The sequence below is a fragment of the Telmatherina bonti genome, assembly GCF_933228915.1.
Source record: "Telmatherina bonti genome assembly, chromosome: 22".
NCBI lineage: Eukaryota > Metazoa > Chordata > Actinopteri > Atheriniformes > Telmatherinidae > Telmatherina > Telmatherina bonti.
Genome location: NC_136631.1, coordinates 18,983,885 through 19,008,157, shown reverse-complemented (window position 1 = coordinate 19,008,157; position 24,273 = coordinate 18,983,885). Strand labels below are relative to the sequence as shown.

The window sequence follows — 24,273 nt, the reverse complement described above, 5'->3', positions numbered from 1 at the left end:
CGACTGGTCGGTGTGGATCTGCATCAGTCGTACGCAATAAAACCTGCGTCAAAACTCTGCGGATACAAACCGGATACAGTGTCTGGTCATCAAAACCACAGAGGAGCTTCATGTTTACCTGTGTATTGGTAGTGTTTAGCGTAATTCTACTATGATTGCTTCAGTTCGACAGCTAAAGGTTAAAATGTGTAAAGGGAAATGAGAAATGTGAGGGACACGTTTCCCTATTGTTCACACATAAATTGTGCTCACCGAAAAGCCATAGTTTTATTCTGAAGTTGTATACAGGAAGTAGCTCGTTGTCACGTCAAACTTGACGCTGCTCGCCGTCGTCATCATCTGTACACACGGCGGCGACAGGCGCTCCGGAATCGGTAGGGACGAGTCTCCAGCCGCTATTCTCCCCCTTTACTAAGAAAACAAGACAGTGGGGAGGAAAGAACAAAACAAAAACAGCGAATTCATCCACAAAAGTCCGCTTGGAAACTCCGATGGATTAATCTGATTTCTGTGGTAAGCGTGATTTTTTTTCTCTCTCTCCCTCTGTTGGTTTCTAAGCGGTGCACTCGCCTTGTCCCCTATTCTGCACTGTGGGTTGAATCCATCACGGTAAAAGCAGAAGAGACAGAAAACACATTTTTGGCCTCTGCATTCAAGTGATTCGTGAATGCAGTCGCTTTGCAGGCGTATATCTGTTTAATGACCGGATAACTTTGGCTGTGTGAAGGAAATAAACTGAGAGAGAGAGAGCGGAGAATGTGGCTGATGTTTTTGCAGTGCTGCGATTCCGGAGAGGGGGCTCTTGTGTTGCAGCAGCAGGGATGGATGCGTTGCAGAACAGAGCTGACCATTGAGGCCGTGTTCACAACGAGCAGAACGACCTGCAGACAGCCTCATATTGATTCACCTCCAAATTAATTATTATATTCTTTTAGTTGATTGCACTGCCACATTGTTAAATATCCAATTAAAGCCACTTTAATCGGGTTATCTGTTTTGTCTGGGGGTGCAGCCATCCATCTTGTAGCCAAACAGGCGAATGATGCGCTGTGTGCGTGTGTGTGTGTGTGTGTGTGTGTGTGTGTGTGTGTATCTCTAGCTGAGGGCTCAATGTTACCCATGTGCAATAAGTTAGGAAATAGTATGTTGTCTGACAAATGTTCACTCAGCACCCTGAAGCTGTGAGCGTTCAGCCTGTCCATGAACGACTGCACAATTGTTGTGCGTGATATGTCACATTTGAATGAAAGGAGTTGCATAATGTGGTTCATGGTCCATATACGTTTCCCTTCAGGACTCCTCTGTCTATAAACCCAAATCTATGTGCCAAACAATCTGGCACACAAACTGTTACACCTGAAATACACTATCATAAAGTCTGAGCAGAGTGTGTGTTACTAGATCACAATGATAAACACATTATTACAAGATACCAAGTAGGTAAACAAATAAGAAATATAGTTGTGAATAGTGATTATTTATGTATTGTGCTCTATTGTTCTATTAAATATTTATCAGGGAATGATTCAGTTTCATCAACTTTATATAATCATTGTTTTGAAGATGCTTGTCAAATGTAATAAGTTGCATCTTCTTTTTGTTTTCACATTATGATCAAAGTAAGTTTCAATTCGCAGATAGTTGGAATTTTATTGTTTTTTGTTTTGTTTGTTTGTTGTGTGTTTCATGGCCAGTCATAAAATTAATCTATAGCTTAATCACTTACTAATAGTTTACTTCATTTATTGATAAACTGTAAAGACTGAAGAATGGGATTTCTCCTCGATTTAAAAAAAAAAAGAGTTATGTGTTGGTTAATCTACCATCAGGAATGGTAGGTTGTTTATTGTAGCATTGATGTTTAACATCCTTGAGGAGGCTGGTCATCATGTGACGTGGCCACGTCAGAGTTACAGAGACCCATTTAGTATAGTGTCTTGTTTGTTAATCTTTAAAGCCAATCAGAATTTCTTTTAGAGTTATATAACTGAGCAACCAAATAAAAATCTCCCCATAGTGTTCTGATGATAACAATTTTGCCAGTGGTTAAAAAAAAAAAAACCAAACAGTGGTGGTGGGCATTTTATTGTACAATTTCTCTTTCGTGCCCAGTTTTACACTTTTCATCCCCTCAAGCATCATTCAGTCCAACCAAACCACTTCCAGCCTTCATCGTTGCAAAACCAGCTCAGTATTTCCAGTGGATTTTACACTGACCATTGCCCTCCACTGGCACAGGCTTTGGAAAGGAACAATTAAACCTCAAATTCAGACTCTCAGGCAGAATCTTACTTCTGTTCCTCAGGGGAAAAAAAGGATTTTATTCATTTGTTTTTTGTAATATGCCCCTTTCTCTTATTTAGAAAACATTCATCCTAATGGCACAAATCTTGCTGACTGAATGGATATTTACAAAGGGCCCAGTGATTTTACAACATGACTCAACACACTCAACTGTGAACATTGTGACACTAAAACGCAGTTGGGCTTAAACCCACATACTGTATAAAGCTCAGCTGTGGGTTTTATAACTGGCTCTGTTCATTCAGTGCATGAAGAATGCTTTGAAAGCTTAAACACTACATTTCATTGTGCTCATAATCTTGTAGCAAAGTGAAATGTGGCCATTGTCTTGTTGTTGATACACTGAATGAACTCAGTTGTCTGACACAAGCAAATGTTGTAACTATTCAGAGAATGGCAGCCATAAGGAGGAGATTGTCGGTGTTGCACCAAATCCAGTTAATGGAGCAGTGTGCTTCACAAGTATTCAACTGACACACAACTGAAAATGATGTTCATTTGCGCTTGTCTTTGTTAAATGAACAAAAAGTTGAATTTTTGGCTTCAGTAGGGTCAATACGAATGCAACGTCAGTGGGAGGGGTGTGGGAAGTTCAGCCTTTGCTTGTGCCATGTTGGTGATATGAATGCAATAGGCCCACACATCACTTTGAACAGGACTGTTTTGTTAGAACTGAGTTGAATTGCAAAATGATCTAATTCTTGAGAGATTTGTAAGTTAAATGTGGTTTTAAATGGTTTTATTATTAAGTAGGTATATCTATCCCCCTACAAATACTCTAAACAAAGAAAAAGAGAAAGAAACCTACTAAAACTAAAGAGAGCCGTTGATCCTATTTGTATAAAAATGCCAGATGTTTTCTGGTTTCAACTTGTTACATTGGCTAGGAGACAAACAAGGACTTTGATTTATTTACATGACTTAATTTGATCAATTTATTTAGCATTTCTATAACTTTTAGTTTGTTTGTTTTCTTTTGTTTTGTTGTTTTGTTTTATTTTTTTTTTGGGGGGAGGGGTGAGTCCAGCAGCGAATAATACTAAAAAACTAATGAACATCAGTTGGCAAATTAATTGGAAATGAAAAACAATTGTTGGTCACATCACTACTGAGAAAATTTTATTAATTTCCAGAGTTAAAAAAAAAAAAAATTGCAGTCAGAAAAGATACATTTAAAAGAAAAAAAATACCTTAAAATAAATTCATACACTCTTCAAAAGCTGAGAACATAAAATGTTTCCATTAAATGTGTTTTTGTAAATAAAGAGCTGTTTGAATGTTGACTAAATTCTTTTTTCAGTTTTGTAATTAGTTAGAAATCAAATAGTTTAAGCATCCCAGCAAGTAATAAGTGCCTCTGATTATTCCAGTCTCATTCCCATTTCAGTCATTTATGTTCCCTAATGGCTCAGTATCAGAGTGGACATATGTCTGTTTCTCAGGTCTGTCTGCGCATCTCCTATTTAATCCATCAGTTACCCTGCATGACCCTGATATTTCTGTCCTATTAATTTACTATATTGATCGCTGCTTTTCTAAAAATGACCTATTCTCTCATTATGGCTTCCAGCGTTTTGAGTGTTATTATAGATGATTAATGCTAGTGCCTGAACAGCATCAAAATGCTGTCATTGTGGTAAATTAATTTCCAGTTGAACCCAGTAGCTACAGCTCAGAAGCTATCACATGTTTTATGTGCTTGCAGTGTTGGCGAAGGATGTTCAACAGATCACAATGAGGATGTTTAATTTTTATAGTCCTGAAAGTTTTTATGCCAAAGTCAAGTCCTCCTACTCTTTCATCACCTTTGCTTTTTACTGTTAACTCTTTCAACATATTTTGCAGTAATAATTCCTTCCTATAGGACGCGCCTTCTTATTATACCGTGTCCATCTTTGAGGCAAGCTGTCCATTTTGGTATGAAAATAGCACACCGATTGTTCTCGCTGAAGTTGACGTGGTCATGCAATACCAAATGAAAGGAACAAGTCCCGAGGCTGCAATGCCATTATCTGCTTTCTTTGGGGATAACGTTGTGCCGCAGGTCAGACACTGAACTGAGCATGCCATGTGTCTGTGTGTGTCTCTGCTGCACTGAAAGGCTAGGAGTACCGTGACCCAGAATCATCTTATTTCAGAGGTTTGTCTTGACATTTTGATATGTTATATTGTGTTGTCTTGTGCATAGCATAACAGTAGAGTCCTTGTCTCTTGGTCTGATAAGGAATGCCTGCGTTTATGTTGCTGTAAAAACATTGAATGTTCAATCAGCTTGATGGATTCGGCTGAATGTTTCTGGACTGAAACTTTTTCTAATGTCATGTTTGATTGCAGTCGCAAAACATAGTCTGAATGCCAATGATTTATACTCCCTTGTGTTTGCCAAATGAGCATTGGGATATAGAAAACGAAACAACAGCCAAACATGCTGGATGCATATTTACAAATGGCCTAGATCTTATGTGTATATGTTAAAGATACAGAAGTCCCTGGCCTTTTTACTTGGAAGAGCCAGAAGATTTTGATAATCCCCAAAGGCAGCACGACGACATGAGAGCTCCCCTCATTTACTCCAATCCCTCCAGGAGTAGAGGCAGTGCTATTTCAATCACTGCCTTTGCACCAGAAAACAGACTTTACCAGTTTAATTTTTAGACGGTTCAGTTAACATTTTTATGCTTACGCTTCTTTGGAGCAAAGATAGTATTATGTCACAACTTTGTATTCACTAAGTGAGAGACTAGACTCTGTCTGCTGAGTGATTTTGTGGCCGATGTTCAAAACTGACTTTCTTACATTGAATAAACAGGCTAATCTTCTTTTTTTAATCAGTTGTAAAAGAAAATGTCTATAAAAGGCCAGACAATAATATAAATGCCCATCCAAGCTCTCATTACAAGCTTACAACTTCAAATAACTTGAAAGAAACAGCAAATTTTCATGTTTTTTCACATGAAAAATATCTAATTTTGCCCATTTCTTCCTTAGATACTTCAACAAAATAGTTGCTGAAGGACTGTGCATTTAGAAACTGTAGCCCAAACATGTGTTACGAAGGATTTTTAGTTCAAGTGTATCTGCTGTACTGTAGAGAAGGACTGTGTAAACACCAGAAGATTGCAAATGTAAATATTAATGTCAACGCAGATTATTTGGTATCTTAAGGATTACTGGAGAAGCTGCAGTTCTCCTTGAGTTTCTTCCTGCGGTCTCAGCTTTGGTCTGGGATCATACTGTAAAGCTGCTTCTATAGCCTTGTTTCTTCTTCTGGGTATTTTATGGGCTTTTATTGGCAGTCATGAATCACAATGATCTGTTTCTCTCTGCAGTGGCTCCCTTCTTGTGTTAGTTAAGCAGAGTAGAGCAAATACTGTTCTGCCTGGAGAAAATGAAACCCTGCATACAAGGGGTGATTCTATAGGGGGTAGGCATCGGTTTTCTGTTTCAAACTCCCAGAATATGTCAGGGTACAGCCTTCTTGGGCTGCAGGTAACGCAACAGCGATTTGTACCTGTCATCTGATTCGCCAAAGCCATCATTTCCTATTATTTCAGTCTGTTGAGAGAGCGGAAAAGACAACACAGCAGTGGCGGTCAAGTGAATTTACTCAACAATTTTGATGCAATTTTTTTTTACTTAAATGCAACCAGTGGATAAGATAAAAGACGCAACCCAAAACATGTTTGATGACAGTCATAACAGTGGAGTTACATCTACTTAGAGTCGTCATATAACCCTTAAGAGAAGCTCTGACCTTCAATGTAGATACTTCTGGAGTAAACTATGATAACAACAGTGTATAGATCACCTCCACTTGACCAGCTTCTGCACTTTCATTTTTGTGTTCGTAGTATCAAGAAACGAGTTTATAACCTTTATTATAAACATTGAAAAGTAAAATCTTGCATTGAGAGCGTTGAAAAAGTCTTACACTTCAATATGAGTTTTGTTAGATTTTTTTAAAAATTGAGCGACAAGTGAATATATTAGTGGCTTGAAACTTGTGTTTTCTATTTTACGTAAACATTTAGCGTTTCAGAATGATTTCACAAGCAAGCAAATTCTGTCCTCAGCTACATGTTGTGCCGAACTTGCTGAAGCTCACAGTATGCAGCAGTCGACACATCTGTTCGCACTTTTTTCCTATGTTGGCATTTGCTAGTAAATGTAAAACAGGCCTGAAGGACTCCAGTCCTATACTCTGTAGCATTGCTTCTAACCATAAAACTCCTTCAAAGCAGTGACTCTGATTCCAGCTCATTTCGGAACACAGAAATAGTTTTCTTGGAGATTAATTCAAAGCAAAACATGGACTTTTAAAGATATGTCTCTGGTTTGCAGTGTTGCTACAACATAAAAAAACGGCTGCATTAAATGAAAACCTGTCATTTTGAGCATAAAGGATAACTTTGCTTTCATGTCTGCAGTGTTTCCTCTGGGTTTTTGGCATTGGTGGGGAAACACTGTCTGTCTGTGACATTGGTAAAAGTATTTTCCACATCATTATTTTTGAGTCCTGCCCTGTGATCTGACCTACAATTTTGGTATTCTGAATAGTTTTAATCTTTAAAGCAGAGGTGTGATAGTGTCGTCTGTCTGCCACAGGGTTGGCATTTTCCGCTAGCACCACCTCTCTCCATCCCTAGACACTGTAAACACGTATGTTTCCTATTAGCAGTCTCTGAAGTCAGCTGGCTGCTATCACTGATGAAAGACAACGCCGCTGTCAGCGGCCTCTACTCAGCCATGTTTTACTAGCTTGAAACCCAAATTCAAGTGCTTAAAAGGGGAGCACCCTGAGTCTAGATGTTCATTAGTTTAACTGGCTCCATAAAGATGCTAAGGTACTTTTAATTGATGGAGGAGATTGCTTAACTCCTTAGAGAAACTGGTTTGGCCTTACTTTAATGTGGTCCTGTGCTTCATTGCACGAGTCCTGCTCAGTATTGTGCCAGAGACTCTGCCTTCCTGGCCGCTTTTCCCTTAGTGCTCTAAATCCATCGATGTATGTGTGGCTTCTTGTAAACAAAAATAGGGCGTTCAGTCTTGTATACGCAGTGTATGAGTGTGAATTCTTTTCAAGTGTTGTCATGCATATACAGCACACTAAGTAGTGCTGTTAAATGCGTTTGTGGAAAGTTAAACTAGATGTTCTCAGCCTGAAGTAATTAACATCCATAGTTAGGTTTTCAGTGGTCATATGCACCCCTTTCACCTCTGTCACATTATGTTCTTTTCTTTAATTAGTAAAGAACTTTAAAGTATCATTTTTAATTTTAGCCTGATTTAAAAATTTTGTTGCAGGGTCTCTATAACTCTCAGAGGAAACTGAGCAATAATGAAACACTGAATCATAATTTTCCCAGTAGAGGCCGCTTCCGGGGTAGGAATCGTTTCACCTACATGCTAATTCCGTCTCTTTGTCTTTCTCTCTCCACATGCAGACAGTAGAGAATGGGCTGTGTCCAATGTAAGGATAAAGAAGCAGCAAAACTCACTGATGACCGCGAGACCAGCCTTTCACACAACTCAGGCTACCGCTATGGGTCTGACCCAACACCACAGCACTACCCCAGCTTCGGGGTCACCACCATTCCTAACTACAATAACTTCCACAGCGCTGCTACACAGGGAGTGACGGTGTTTGGAGGTGTCCACACGTCCTCACAATCTGGGACTCTTCGGTCTCGGGGAGGGACAGGTGAGACTCATGACTGTATGAGAATCTGTGTCAGACTGTGCTACAACAGGATGCCGTAGGTTGCGATGGACTTGTCCAGGGTGTACCCTGCCTCTCGCCTGCTAGTTGCTGCGATAGGCTCCAGCTTCCCCGTGATCCTGAATTGGACTAAGAAGATTTGGATAGATGTATTCCGTAGGTTGCTGTGATTCTGAGAAAATAATTTGAGCAAGTTTTCATCATCTGTGAAGATGCTTGTTTTGAGCATTACTACTTGCCACATCGTGACCTCAAATTTAACTGAGGAAGTTCCATCATCGTTCCAGCTGTATACCTATATTTTTTAAAAGTTTGCAGCCAGTCTTACATCTTGTAAATAAAGTATAAATTAATAACAGGTACTGTGCTTAATCAGATAATCAGTGGAAGTTTTAGGGACATATAGCTACTCCTGGAAACGGTGAGGGTGGCCTTTTCAGCATTACCAACTTGTTGCTAGATTTAGAGACTCTTTAGATCGCTTGACACAATTCAAATGTCTGTCAAGACAAACCTAAGATAAGCACCAATATAGCTCTGCAAGACCAGGATCTACTTGTCTGCTGTGGCGGGAGTGAAAAAAAGCTGGCAGCCTCATTCAAGCTTGTGCTGCAAAGCTACAATGCCACCAGCATGACAGAGCAGTGGAAGTGGAAGGACAGACAGAGAAAAGGGTTTTATAAGATCAGCAAGGGTTAGGAAGTGACTGCAAGTATATACATTTTCCTAATGAGCTACATTTCAGCAACAGCTTCAGGATGGTTACTGACAAAAGAATGAACAACTTATGAATGACAGCGGCTTTGTTGGGAATATGCTGTACTAACATTTGGTATATTTAAATTTAGAAAGTAGCAGAGAAGAAAACAGCTGTGCAATCTAACACAAAGCACAATGCAAATGTGTTTTTAATTTAATATAATGAACATGCTAATTAGTGTGTGGCATCATCTGGTGACGTCCAGTGACTCTTTTAGCAGATTTTAGCCACATTTCATCATCAAGGTTTAGATGTGTTATTTCTGATTCTGTTGTCAAAATTTCTGTGATGATTACTATTTCTGCAGAGGATCTATATTCATAGCCTGTAACTGAATGGAAAACAGAGCGACCTGTTGGCATGGCTCTGTGCGGCACATCTGACAAGCAGAACAAACATACTTTTCACTACGTAGTGCAAAACTGCCTCCAATGTGGAGAAACTGTCCCAGAGACCCTGCTGGAGACATTAAGAATACATATGATGCGCAAAGCATAAAGAAACAGCATCTTTTGCTTTGATGGGAACTATTTTAGGCTTTTTAAGTTTACATCTGCAGAGTCAGCACCACCAATCTGTGTGTATAAGAAACTACTCCAGGAGGGCAGTTTGAGGAAACATTATGCTTCAGCATGTAAAATGAGGACAAGATAGAAGTCAAACATGGAGAGATTACATTCTGAATTATTGCAGCGTTGTAACTGGGCTAATTTAGATTCATTTGGCCAGTTAAATAATTGGTGTCATGCATATTAAAAGAGAAGACATCCTCATCAAATCTAGATAAAGACATCCCTTTTTATTTGGCACATTGGCAGCTATAGTTCACTCACCATTTCTAAAAAGACGGTAACAAGGAATTTAGTTCAATTGATTGATAAATGGTTTTTAATTTATTTCTCTATTAACAAAACAAGTTTGACTGGATATTCAGTTGTTATTTTATCCCCCAACTCCTGCCATACATATTTTGTTTGTTTAGTTGGCGTTTGCTCCATTCTCTTGGTGTTTAATAAGGGACAGTTGGTTTATCAAAGTGTTTTAACTGGAAATTGTTGCCGGCTGTGGCTGAAAAGATCTGGTGATCATTTTCTGTGTACACATTTTTCTAAAAGACATATATAATGTGCGTATTTGCTTTTAACTGAACGATAGAAACATAACAATAAACAATGTTACTTAAAACTGAACACCGCCACCCAAACAACACAGTACTTTATCATATTCTTCCTGAGAGAACTCAAAGACGACTTTGTATAAGATCAGATATTGAAATGGGAATTTTTGAAAATCATAAACTGTATTAAATGTTCTGCTTTCTTGTTTTGTTTTGGGGTTTTTTTCTATTTTTTTATTTTTTTTTTCACAGGGTTTCTGTGTTTTCTTTTCTGAGAACTCCCTAATGTTCATCAAGCTATGTTCCGCAAGTAAGATGTTAGGAAAGTTGAGAAGTTTAGGTCTCCAGTCAGTCAGTCTGAAAAGGTTTTAACATAAGACAGTTACGGGAAAATTTAATCACATAGAAAATGTACTTTAAACTATGAGTTTACGCTAAATAAGCATATAAGGCGTAAAGAATAAACATGGCAATTGTTTTTAGTTCAAATGCAAAAGAAGCAGCTTGTGTGTTTAACAGATGAACACATAAAAAAAAAACTGTGTATATTTCATCCATTTATTTGCCTTCACTAACTCCAAATGTCACATCTCACATTTTTTATATCCTGCAGGGGTGACTTTGTTCGTTGCGCTGTATGACTATGAAGCCAGGACTGAGGATGACCTCAGCTTCAGAAAGGGGGAGAGGTTCCAGATCCTTAACAGCACGTAAGTGTGAAAACATGTACATGACAGCATTGAGAGGGTGGTGGCCATGTTTTTCTCCCCTGTTTTTTCTCTGTCATCAACATCTGAAAGTTGCACTTCAGATAAAATGTAACAGACAGAGGAACACTGTGTGTTTAAAAACTTAAAAGCTGATTTGTCTTCTTTCAAAGGTGGTACATTTAATTGTAATTTATTTTACTATGCTTTTTTAATTCTCTTTTTTAAACAACACTTGTGAAGGTTTTAACCTAATTACTTTAACTTTGATAGTCTTACTATGTATTCTTATTTATTCCCTTACTAGTTATAGTTTTCTACCTAATTCAGAGGCCAATCGGGTAGCACTGTCCAGGTTTTCCTTTTATTTGTCTTTTGCTACCTTTTAAAAAAAGAAAATTAACCTGCTTTGTCTTGTATACTTTCACTGGCATCTGCCCCTGTGAATCTCCCTTAACACAATCAGGGACAGCCTGAGGCTAGCTGACAATGCCAATTGACCTTTTATCGGACCTTTATCTGTATTTCATTTAACATCACAGAGACAAAATATTTAAATTAATTTAATTCAAATATAGTGACAAGATGACTCTGATACATAAATTCTCCCTTTTTCTGTAACGGCGTTCTACAAGGAGTCTGTTAGCATTGTAAATAAACGTATTTGAAAGGTAAACACAGAGTTCAGGTTTGTGTTACCCATGGCAACAACTGATGGACATCTGAGAGGGAATGGTCTGTTTAGTGCTTTTTCCTGTCAATATGTGCTTTCCCCTCAGCTGAAACAAAACTAAACATTTAACTTTAACCAGGTTAGTTATATCTCCTATGCTGAAGCAGAACCAAGTGTAACTCCTAACCCACGCCACAGTAATTAGCCACTACAAAGTATTTCATTTGTTTCTGCAACAGGATGACTGATTGATGCCAGATTGTCCAAACTCAGACCCATGAAACATACTAACTGGACCACTTCTGTCTGCTAGGATGTTTTGAATTAAAGTAAACTATTCTCTTAGAATGGGCAAATAATTACTAAACTAATTAGTAAATTATACAAAAAAGAAGGTTTTAGATTAAACCTTTCAACCTATAAGTAATTATTCACAAAAGGTTCAAGCCCCTGCTAGAAGAATATTTTTTTGGATGTTGTTAACATAGTTCTTTCTTCTTGGTTTTTGAAAAGGCATTTTGAAAATCTTTGCATCCTCTTAAACAGCTTTGCTTTGCCTGCAAATGTTGATTGTTCTCTCTGTTTATTCCAACTTACGTCTTCCCTCCACCCACTGTCATCCTTGTTTTAGTGAGGGAGACTGGTGGGAGGCTCGTTCCCTTACTACAGGTGGAACTGGATACATTCCCAGCAATTACGTAGCTCCTGTGGATTCAATCCAAGCTGAGGAGTGAGTAAAAGTTTTTAAAGAGTACACACTCCCACTGCCTTGCTTTACTTCGGCACTGCAGCTTCATCAACCGAAAAGCATATCATAAATATTTGAGAACTTACGTCACTGCTACTCAGTGCAACATATATGCTTGACCTCAACAGGCTATTTGAAGTCACTCAAAACAAGCCTTAGACTTCATAGTTTGGTTCTACATCTTTTTTCACGCAGCTGGTACTTCGGTAAATTAGGCCGAAAGGATGCAGAGAGACAGCTGCTTTCCAACGGCAATGCCCGCGGGACTTTCCTCATCCGTGAGAGTGAAACAACCAAAGGTACTCAAGACTGAGCTGCACCAACTCACTCACATGTTAAATGCTTTTTAAACAGACAAATGTGTTTGTGAATGAAAAAAAGAGGACAGGCTGAAATGTTCAGATAGGAGCTATTTTTTATGCAAACAAGTAAAAACAATCATCAGGCAAATTTAGCAGGTTGAACATTAGTTTAATCTGTTGTCATTAATTTTGAAGTTGATCCATATTCATTGCATGAGATTTTGTCCACATTACACTCTGTACTCATTAAAAACAATCCACAAACTCACACATCATTCAAGCATTTAATGAAACTAGCATTGTTAATAAATGTGTTGTCATGGTTCCAGGAGCCTTCTCGCTCTCCATCCAGGACTGGGACGACATCAAGGGGGATCACGTCAAACACTACAAGATCCGCAAGCTGGACAATGGAGGCTACTACATCACCACCAGGGCCCAGTTTGAGACACTCCAGCAGCTTGTTCAGCACTACTCTGGTTCGACTGCTACACTTATTAGTGCTAAAATAACACAAGTAACACTAGTTCTTGGTTTTTTACACTAAAAAAACTCTGTTTCCATACATTTTTCCAGCCAGGGCTGCAGGGCTGTGCTGCAGACTGATCGTGCCGTGCCACAAAGGCATGCCACGTCTCACTGACCTATCGGTTAAAACCAAAGATGTTTGGGAGATTCCGAGGGAGTCGCTGCAGCTCATTAAACGGCTCGGGAACGGCCAGTTTGGAGAAGTCTGGATGGGTGTGTATCTTTTGGCCGGCCTAAAGAATTCAACAGCTGTGGACAGTATTGGACAACAGCTGTATGTGATATTCTTCCGTGAAAAGCGTTTCTTTTTTTATTTTGCTGTATGAAATTTACTCTCTTAACTGGGGCAAGATCTGAGTTGAATTTAGCAATTAACTTGAAATGCTTTTTATGTTCCTAATCTGAAAAAACCTAAATATGTCATGAGTTGAATCCTAAAGTCAGTTTAACTGCTGTCATAAATTTTACATAATTTGTTTCTGTTATGTTAGGCACGTGGAATGGCACCACAAAGGTGGCAGTGAAGACACTGAAGCCCGGCACCATGTCTCCTGAGTCCTTTCTGGAAGAAGCTCAAATCATGAAGAAGCTCCGGCACGATAAGCTGGTGCAGCTGTATGCAGTTGTGTCTGAAGAACCCATCTACATTGTCACCGAGTACATGAGCAAAGGTGGAGGGTGTTAATATTACATATCTGCACTTATGCTTATAAGGTTTAATGATTTACAGATCAGTAATTATGTCAACTGTAGCAAACATTACAGTATAGAAAACATGATTATATGATCCAAATAAAATGCCTGATCCGGCACAAAAACAACTTAATAGTGTGGGTGAGAACAATTGATCCTCAGTAATTTAGTTCTAACGTTATTATTATCCGTTTTTTTTCTCTCTCTCTTTTTTTTTAGGGAGTTTGCTCGATTTCCTTAAAGATGGTGAAGGACGTGGCCTCAAACTGCCAAATCTTGTGGACATGGCAGCTCAGGTGTGCTGCAAGTTATTCTCCTTATGTTCAGTGTTTTTTTTTTGTTTGTTTTTTTTTTTTCTTTTTTTAGCAACAATTTATTTAGTTTAACCATTATTTAATGGTCAAAATAAATCTGATCATATACAGTCATATAATACCATTATTTAATATTAATTTAGATATTTTTTATAGCCATACTCATTTTACCCATACCCATCAGGCAAATTCTTACTTTATCTGCCCATATGATTATGTTAAACTTCACATGCTTCATTGTTATTTGCTGGTGCATTATGTTGGCCATCTTTTTGTTAAGTTTGAATGCATGATTAAAAGAATCAAAAGTTTGTGAATTAGACCTACCACTGAATTAATAAGGTGTTGTAGGTTGTAAATTATCCCAAAACTCTTAGTCATCACTTTTAGAGCTGACAACTGATCACATGTAACACTGGATGTTGCGTATTTATTTGACAGTATGGTAAATGTGTGATTTTTTTTTTCTTGAATGAAATTATGTAACCGTGTCCCGGTTACATTCAAATCATGTATCTAATATTAAGTAGGCCCTGCTCAAACTGTAAAATCAGCCCATTGGAGCACGGACTCTGGACCTCTGAGGGAGTACAGAGGTTTATGGGATGGTTACTTTGAGGTCCATTGGTATTAAGCCAACGTAGATTTGGTTTGATGGTTGATTCAGCACCTTAAATTCTTTGCTATGTTTGCTTGTGCAACAAGGGTGAAAGATAGGGTATGTCTCAAAGCAACATTCACAGGAATGCCACAGCCAAATATTTCCAAAGACAAAAATTTTACTTTTATGTGGTTTCTGTCAACATCTTTGATAAAACTACTCAAAAAATCTTACTTAGCACAGATATAATGACCTTCAAACTGTTCAGTGATGTGATGTTTAATGAATATAATAACTCAATTTCCCAGGTGGCTGCAGGAATGGCATATATAGAGAGGATGAACTACATCCACAGAGACCTGCGTTCTGCCAACATATTAGTAGGAGACGGCCTGGTGTGCAAGATTGCAGACTTCGGTCTGGCTAGGCTCATTGAGGACAATGAATACACAGCAAGACAAGGTAAGTCTGGTACCAATAGGTTCTTAAGTAAAATTTAAAAAGTTAAAAACTAGTTTAACACTAGTTTGCAGAGAAATTTGCTTGTTTTAAGACTGCATAAGTGAATGTGCAAGAAACATCTGTAGTTTGGTCCAACAGTGCGATGTGCGCAGGCTAAATTATATATTATAGATTGCCAGTCCTTGTAAGCAACATTTTTTATTTATGCGAAATATGTTTGCATAACTGAAGCTCTCAGCACCAAGTTGTGGCTCAGAATCATGTAAAAGAAAATCCTTCTCCAAACTATCATGCAATGATATCTAAAGAATGGAAAAGAAGAATGACTTTGAAGAATGTTTTTTTAAGACATACTGTTAATATTACTAGTTATATTTGAATAAATGTAGGGCTAGTTGTAACCCCTTTGATTAAAGGACCATTTTCCAGACCCTGCTTTTCTTTTTTACATATGTATACAGCAGGGGTGCCCAGCTCCTAGCCTTAATGCCCACAATCCTGCAGGTTTTTGAGATATCCCTGTTCCAACACATCTGACTAAAACTAATCAGTCATTGTGCAGAACATTGTTGGCTGTTGGATACATTTAATAGAAGCCAGGTGTGTTGGAACAAGGATACATTGAAAACCTGCAGGACAGCGGCCCTCGAGGACTGACTTTGGGCACCCCTGTATTACAGTGACAGCTGTCAGGTAGTGTTTACCATCTACTGTAGTAGACAGCCCACAGTGGGGGTGGGCCGCACTCCTGCAAGTCCTCAGATCCCTGCTGCAACACACCTGACACACATCAGACGGAATTAGCAGACTAGTGAAGAGCTTCACATTAAACTCTGCAGTCTTCAGAGTAATCTGCGAATTAGCTGTTGATTTGAGTCAGGTGTGTTGCAGCAGGGAAACTCCAAACACTTGCAGGACTGCGGACCTTGAGAACCAGAGTTGCCTACCTCTGGCCTACAGTATGTTTAATATTATTTTTTTGCTGTTTGAATAATAATGAGTTGTTAGACGGATGAGAATCTGCACCTCCAAATCTGAGACCATGGTCAATTCAACTTTTCAATTCAACTTTATTTATATAGCATCAAATCACGGCAATGCCATCTCAAGACGCTTTACAGACAGAGGGGAAAACATAATGAAGGCCAATTCATAATAGCCTATATAAGGAAACCGACAGATTGAGTTGAGTCCAACTCAATCTCCCATCCTGTCCTCAGGCGGGATAGGGTGGATTGCCCTCTCCGGGTCGGGAGTCAGGTCCTGCCTCAAGTAGAGGAGTTTAAATATCTTGGGGTCTTGTTCACGAGTGAGGGAAGGATGGAGCGCGAGATCGACAGACGGATCGGTGCGGCGTCTGCGCTGCGCTGGTCTGTCGTGGTGAAGAAGGAGCTGAGCCAGAAGGCGAAGCTCTCGATTTATCAGTCGATCTACGTTCCTGCCCTCACCTATGGTCATGAGCTGTGGGTCGTGACCGAAAGAACGAGATCTCGTATACAGGCGGCTGAAATGGGTTTCCTCCGCAGGGTGGCCGGGCTCTCCCTTAGAGATAGGGTGAGGAGCTCGGTCATCCAGGAGGGGTTCAGAGTAGAGCCGCTGCTCCTTCGCATTGAGAGGAACCAGTTGAGGTGGCTCGGGCATCTGGTTAGGATGCCTCCTGAACGCCTCCCTGGTGACGTGTTCTAGGCACGTCCCTCTGGGAGGAGACCCTGGGGAAGACCCAGGACACGCTGGAGGGATTACATCTCTCGGCTGGCCTGGGAACGCCTTGAGATCCCCCCCGAAGAGTTGGCAAATGTGGCTGGGGAGAGTGAAGTCTGGGTTTCCCTGCTTAGGCTGCTGCCCCCGCGACCCGACCCCGGATAAGCAGCAGAAGATGGATGGATGGAGTTGTCCGACGTTGCCTTTACTTTACTTTATTTTACTTTACTTCATTCTTGATACAATTCAACAAAAACAGACAATGTAAAAATAATCATGCAAAGGACCAGAAAGAAGAAAAATCTTATTTAAATGCCTAATTATTTAGACATTTAGAAGAATGGTTTATACGTTTGTTATTTGCAAGTACACATATTTGTCTGATTTAAATGTTCCTGTAGTACCATCTTACTCCTCCAACCACAGCGTCCTCTGAAAATCTCATCATCAGAGGAAAAAGTTGGACTGGCCAATGGAGAATAAGTGCTGTAAATGAGCATGAATTTGTTTTGATGAAACCAGTGGAAAACAGAAGCGTGTGGTCAGAATATGGCACTAAGACAACTGCATACATACAGACAGAGTGCAGGATGTGAGACTTTTTAATCACTTTTCTTTTTTTTTTAAGGACAAATAGCAGGCAGTCAGACTTCCCTGAGTCAGACATGAATTACAACACGAGGTCTTCCAGGCTCCATTTGTCGCCCTGTCAACATATTTACTTCATTTGGTAGCAATTTAAATGTTTACTTGTTTAACCTCATCCAAGTGTAAACTGAGAAGGGGAAACATAATGGAATTGTTCCGTTATTTCCCCAGTGGGACGCTATGATGTCTGCGCTAATGAAACCACGGATGGAAAAAAAAATCTGTACAGTGACGACTGACCTACTTACTCTGCAGGAATCGCACCAGTGAAACAACAAACACGTTGCAGCAGTTTGAGGAACTGTGCTAGATTAAATGTCATCCATTTGGTTGGTTTCAGGTGCAAAGTTTCCCATAAAATGGACTGCTCCTGAGGCTGCGCTCTACGGAAAATTCACCATCAAATCAGACGTGTGGTCATTTGGCATCCTGCTCACAGAGTTGGTTACTAAGGGCAGAGTGCCCTATCCAGGTAAGATTATTAAGCTCTTGGTGTTATGAAATAATCAAAAATGCCAGTTGATTGCATATATTTTATTAATGCTCCCCATGTGAGAGTTTGTGTCTGAGTTGAAAGGAAAAAGAGCCGCCTACCCCATTACATGCATTACTTTTTGCATTATGCAGAGAAATATTCCCAGTTTGCAGTGCAAGCATGTGAAAAGGTTCCTTTTATTTGACTTTAGATTAGTGAAGCACAACGGAAAAGGTTAAACGAGAAGAGTTTTTAAAATAGATATATAACGATGTATGGTGTAATTTGAAATTTGCGCTTTTCCATGTAAATTGGATTTTGTCTCATAAGATGAAGTGGGAAAAAGAAGTCGTATAACATCATGAAAATATTTCCTGTTGTGTTTTAACCCGTGAAGCGAAACCAAGTCAAGAATAAGTCATAATGTCAGCAATAATCTGTGAAGACATAAATTGATTGAGCTACTGAGCTATTAGCAGCTACATATAGAGTTAGACCGAAGCAGTGATGTGGATTTGTCTGCTTCTCTTTCCCCAGGCATGAACAACCGTGAAGTTCTGGAGCAGGTGGAGCGAGGCTATCGAATGCCATGTCCACAGGACTGCCCCTCATCACTGCACGAGCTGATGGTGCAGTGCTGGAAGAAAGACCCAGAGGAGAGGCCCACCTTTGAATATCTCCAAGCCTTTTTGGAGGACTACTTCACTGCCACGGAGCCTCAGTACCAACCAGGCGATAATCTCTGAGCACTGCTCTCATCTCTTGTCATTTCACTGGCGCTCCACCAGAGGGCGCAGTGCACCACCTTTTCCCTCTTTCATCTGCTCAGAGCTCATTGACGGACTTTCGACTTCCAAACTTTAATCAAACAAGGACAGATGGTTGAAAAATCACAGGATGCTTTGGAGGAGGAAGGGGGCACAGATCTTAAAATGACTGTCATGGATTAACAACGTGAATTGTGTTGTGCATTTTGTATGTAATGTAAATATGAATTGCTTGTTTACTTATCTTTTTTGTTGTTTCTTTTTATATTACTTTGATAATTAGGGAATGTGTGATTTTTTTTTTTTTTTTTTTTTTAAATCCAAGGTGAAGGGGAATTTCAGATTTACGACTCATAGAGAAATGTGTGATGCTCACAGCTGGTTACAAACCCTCACATAATAATAACTGTTGGTTTGGTAACATCCGAAGTGTCTCTGGATTTTTCTGGGAAATCACTGGCCTTTTTTACGAGGATAATATATGATTACTTCTCTCCTCTTCTCAAGGAACTTAGCTGTACTATAACACCTGTTCTTGCCTTTTCATGTTTAGTAATATTCTTATACTGCAAGGGAATGCCTTCATGCTTTTTACACACTTAGTGCATCATGGACTTGTCTACCCAAACCGAAACTGTATGGCATCTGCACTAATATCATGTGCATTCATTGCATTCCAGCTTAAGCTAATGATTTTTAGATCGGCCTAATGTAACTTTTAGTTCAGCTCTATGTAGTTGAAAAAGGGGGCAGATTTCCCCTCCAGCTGCGACCATTGTTTAGCTGACTGCTTAGTATACTAACAATATTTTAAAGTGTATGTTGCATTGATGTGTGGCAGCAGGCTGTGTAAGAACCTGTCTTTTTGCTTAAGCAGCCAAACTGCCATTGACATAAAGAGAATGAAGGATGTGTACTTGTATTTGTCCCTCCATTATGTGTATTTTTAAATAACATGTTTACAATGCCATTTTTTAAAAATATCTATTCAACCAGTGTTATTTTTCTATTCTTTTTTTCTTCTTCTTTTTTCTTCCTATTCTTTTTTTATGACCAGTGAAGTCTTCAAAACCACTCTGCCATCATTAATGAGTTCTCTGTGTACTTGTGTTGCTTTCCATGGGTGGTAAGTTCATCTTTTATGACTTCATTTACCCTAATTTATTAGGCATCAGGATTTTTTTTTTCATTATTTATTGTCTGTCTATTACTTGTGCACAGATGGTTTTAAAATAAATTATCTTGCAATTGTTGTGTTGGTGCACTATTTACACTTGTTTTAAATCCTCCTAAGTAGTTAACACTCCGACACATCCTTATTTTCCTGAATTACAGAAACATTCACATAATTTATCTATCATGCCTGTGTAAAATCCATGTAAAATGAGCGAATGAGGCTGTGGAATTGATGAGTACACAGAAGTAACTTCACTGGAATAAACTTTGAAGGCAAAAATGTTCATTAAACATAATGATAGATTTTCTGTTTATTGTTTAAACAAATCTCTTGTAAAAAAAAAAAAAAAAAAAAAAAAAAGTTGCCTTTTGCGTTGAGAGTACTGTTTAAGCTTTTCTGTCTGATTTATGTAATCACGTCATACTTTGTCATTCAGCATTTATTGAAAGAAATTCCTTTTAAAGGGTTAGGGTTATTTCTGATTGGATCCTGCTGAAGGACGGAAAAATTTGCATACAAGAGGCTGCAATGCACACATGCCTCTGCAACCACAGCAGAGGAGAATCCAGCAGTGAACAGGTAGGCCGTGCTGTCTAAGAGACATTTTACAGATGCATACATTTTCATGTGGCTTGTATTAGTTTGTGCATGAAATAAGTAGGTATCTGGTTTACTCTGTTATTTGCAGGACTGTTGATGTGCTGAAATGTGATGGAGAAATCTGAAAACGCAACACAACTAAGAGCAATTTCAACCACAGACAAGTCAGAAAATTTTTGTCTGCTTAGTTGCCCTGAGCCATCAGCAAAACCCATATTTCATGCTAATCTACATCATGGTAAAGTAGTCCCAATGTGCTGTGCGGGTGCATGCAAGATCTATCGAAGCCCATGCAGAAGTGAGCCTATGAGCCAAGAGCGGTGGAGACAGCCAGCTCATGTTTTACATCATGTAGAGCAGATGCAGAAGAGAGAACCAGACCAACCAGCTTGGATGAATCTTCCTCATCAACTTCTTGATGGCTGTTTACCTCATCATGCAGAAATCATGAAAAGTAGTGCAGAAGGAGAGTGCAGTTACTGGGGCTTTGGAGCAGATCAGTGTGGAACGATTGACCCTACAAACAGGAACACGACTTGGTACATGAGAAACCTGTGTTAGTGTACAACAAACAAAGAATAATCCTCAATAATTGATTCAGTTTTGGTCATGTTTTCTTTAATGTTCTGAAGCCAGGATGAATACAGTTTTCAGTCTCAGAGTGATGTTGAAGAGGAGCTTGAGCTTCCTTTGCCGCTGAAAGCTGACAATGAGTGGCAAAACCAAAGTCCTTTTCTACTCCCTAACTACTACAGTAAGTGAACTGGTTTCTCTTTATGTTTGTCACGGATTTTCTGTTGATGTCATGATTTGATATGTGTGAGGAAAATTAATATGCAGCTTAATAAGGAATTTTTTTTTAAAAAAAGTTACTGTCTGCTGTAAAAACACTAATGGAAATGGAAACATGATCAACCGTGTGCTCTTCTCATAACTGTCCTACTGAATGAGTGGCGAGAGCAATAAAACAGCAGAAGAAGGTTAACAAAGACAGCAAGAAGTTGAAAGAAACAGTTTATCTGGATTTGTATAATAATTATAATGGATCAGATTTAAATTGTGATCCCAACATAAATCAAACCCTGCCACCCCAAAATATAGACATATAGACATAGAATTTTGTCCATTTGGTGTAATATATTATTGCAACTATGAAAAGTAAGTACTGCATTTCAGACAGCTACCTCAAAGTGATATATAGGTCTACATGTACTTCCTAGGTTTTTATTTCCTTATTGGTAGCTGAATAAAACTAAATCCACAGCTCTCTGTCAGGAAATTGTTGTCCTTTTGGCTTGTCCCTCTGAAGGGGTAACAACAGTGAATTATTGCGCTGGTGAAGCGGCACATGTGTCAGGAAGGGCATCTGGCATAAAAAAATGCCCTTCCTGATGCAACCCTCTGCATTTATCCGGGCTTGAGGCCGGCCCTCAGAGAACAATCGTTCTAGGAGCTAGGGGAGCTCCATAAGGGAGTAGGACTCAAACCGCAGACCACCAGGTCACAAGATAAGTCGCTCTACCACCTGAGCCACTGCTACCTCCATCTGTCATGAAATTAATTGAGCTTAAAAAAAACAGAAGGGGTGGAAGTATTCTTATTTATTTCTTATTATCAACGACACTCAATGAATAAACTCAATAGATTCTAGATCCTCAGATAAAGATGATATACTTTGTACATTTTTACACTCCTGGTACAACTTGTCAGTAACCAAAAAAAAAGCCCTGTTTTTCTCACCCTGTATGTTTTTCTGCCTTTTTTGATTATCTCCACTCCAGACACTGGAGGGCGTCTGACTGATTCAAGATCAAGACTTTAACTTAGGCTTTATATACAAGTGCCCAGCTCCTTTCTCTAAGTGTTCCATGGAAGCTGATAGAAAACTCACATTCAGTCTGACTTCACAAACCTGTTTGTATGTCAACACTATATCCACAGATTTTCAACACACAATGGATGCAAGACATTCCTACTTTGCAGAGGAAGGGCAGTGCAGAGTCAACCCAGGCAACCCTTTCCCTCCAAAGTCCTTGTGCGACTCTGCTCCATACCTTGAAAATTGGAATGAGCCCGAAAGCTGGTAATCACAAGTAACTTCTGAATTAATCAAATATGAACATGTATCACATATATTTATAGTAATCTCAGTTTAAGCAGCTTGAAGTTATAAAGTGACAGTTTAATAACTTTGTTTTGGTTTTTTTGTTTGTTTGTTTGTTGTTTTTATATCTTGCTGCTTCAGGTTAGGGCATCGCAACAGCTTTAAGAATGATTGTGCGGCTCGGAGTGGTGTCTCAGTTAATGTGCCTCAGTTCTCAGTCCCCCCAGTGGAAGGTCTTTCACAGGTTAGCGTGCAGTGGTTGAGCTCGGCAACAGCAGAGGAGACTGTCTCAAATCCACAGGGGAAAAGAAGAACCATCAGTGTACCTGAGGAATGCCGTGAGTTGTTTTCATTTTTCATTTAAGGAATTCAGAGCAAAGTTCATTTAGCTTTGGAAAAGGATATTAAACCCACCAACTTTTTGTGTGAGTGCAGGAAATAAATAGGAAGCCATAAGTATCTGGTGGGAATTTATTGTCATATATGAACCTGCAAAACTTATTTATTTTATTTTTATTACTGCTGATGGTGTTGAGTTCTTACATCATATTAAAGAAAAGTTTGCTATGCTAAAATTAATAAGGGGTTTAGATTACAATGTAACTCACAACTGAAAGTGCAAAAATGGCCTAAAGAAACAAAATAAAAGAACTTGCTACTATTAGAATAAACTGCTTTTCCACCTATTTCTTCTAACAAAAACTGCACTTTTTACTTTTCCTGCTAATTTCACTTTTTATGAGACAGCATATGCATTCCTGCAAGTGTATTTGTGTGTGTGCATACTTTGAGCTGACATTCTTTGACATTTTTTGAAGCTCTAAAAAGCAAAAGGAAGAAGAAATAAAACGACAACACCCCATGTTATTTGCAGAGTTCCAGAGCACTAGAAAAATAGCCCACTGTAATCTTCTCTTGACCATGTATTATTTTATTCTTATTTTTAAGATTTAATGATCTCCTTCTCAGGAAATGTCTTCATAACTTACTCTTCGGACGTGTCCTCAGAGATGGTGTCCTTTGCTGAATTCCTGACAAAATATGGCTTTCGACCAGTAAGTCATAATGTTATCTTTATTTCAAAATCATCAGAAACAATCTAGCAATGTACTGATAGACCCAACTTTGATATTACAGATTGACTTATTTGACAATCCCATTCGAAACACTGACATCAGTAACTGGAGTGACACTTACCTGAAAGATGTAAGTGAATATCACAGACATACTCAAATTTCTCTTAAACTTTGTTTTCTAAAGGTTCCCTATCAAAGGGCTGTCAGTTTAGTCAGATCACCACATGAGATTTTTATATCTATTGTTCATTAGCAGGTTTGTGCAGAGCTTGATAAGCTGTTGAAAACTTCTGTTCATTGAATTCAGGTGTGTTGCAGCAGGGAGACATTTAAAACACAATAGTATAATGACAGAAAATAAATAACACATGAATTTCCATTGTGTGGTCAGTGGTCTTTCTCTGTGGAGTTTGCATGTTCTTCCCATGTATGCGTGGGTTCTTTCCGGGTAGTCCAGCTTCCTCCCACCGTCCAAAAACATGCATGTTAGATTAATTGCTTATTCTAAATTGCCCTTAGGAGTGAGTGTGAGCGTGAGTCGTTGTTTGTCTCTTTGTGGCCCTGCGATGAACTGGCTAGCTGTCCAGGGTGTACCCTGCCTTTCACCCAAAGACTGCTGGGATAGGCTCCAGCTTCCTTGCAACCCTTCATTGGATCAAGCGGTTAGGATAATGAATGAATGAATTTCCATTTGATATTATCCTTTCTATCGATTTATTTTCCCTAAGGGTGAATAGTATGACTACAGACTGGGATGTTTACAGAGAAATATTCTGTGAGCTAACAGCTAGCAGCAA

The 24,273-nt window shown here is 39.0% G+C and overlaps 1 protein-coding gene across 1 annotated transcript; it reads left to right on the top strand.

The window, feature by feature from the left end:
• Positions 1–379: 379 nt before the first annotated feature.
• fyna (FYN proto-oncogene, Src family tyrosine kinase a) lies at positions 380–19,682 on the top strand. Its single transcript, XM_079262703.1, has 12 exons — positions 380–513; positions 7,749–8,005; positions 10,514–10,610; positions 11,912–12,010; positions 12,224–12,327; positions 12,660–12,809; positions 12,907–13,071; positions 13,350–13,529; positions 13,771–13,847; positions 14,775–14,928; positions 17,618–17,749; positions 18,290–19,682. Exons 2-12 carry the CDS (start codon positions 7,759–7,761, stop codon positions 18,496–18,498), a joined length of 1,614 nt encoding a protein of 537 aa, XP_079118829.1. The 5' UTR covers positions 380–513; positions 7,749–7,758; the 3' UTR covers positions 18,499–19,682.
• The last annotated feature ends 4,591 nt before the right edge of the window (positions 19,683–24,273 follow it).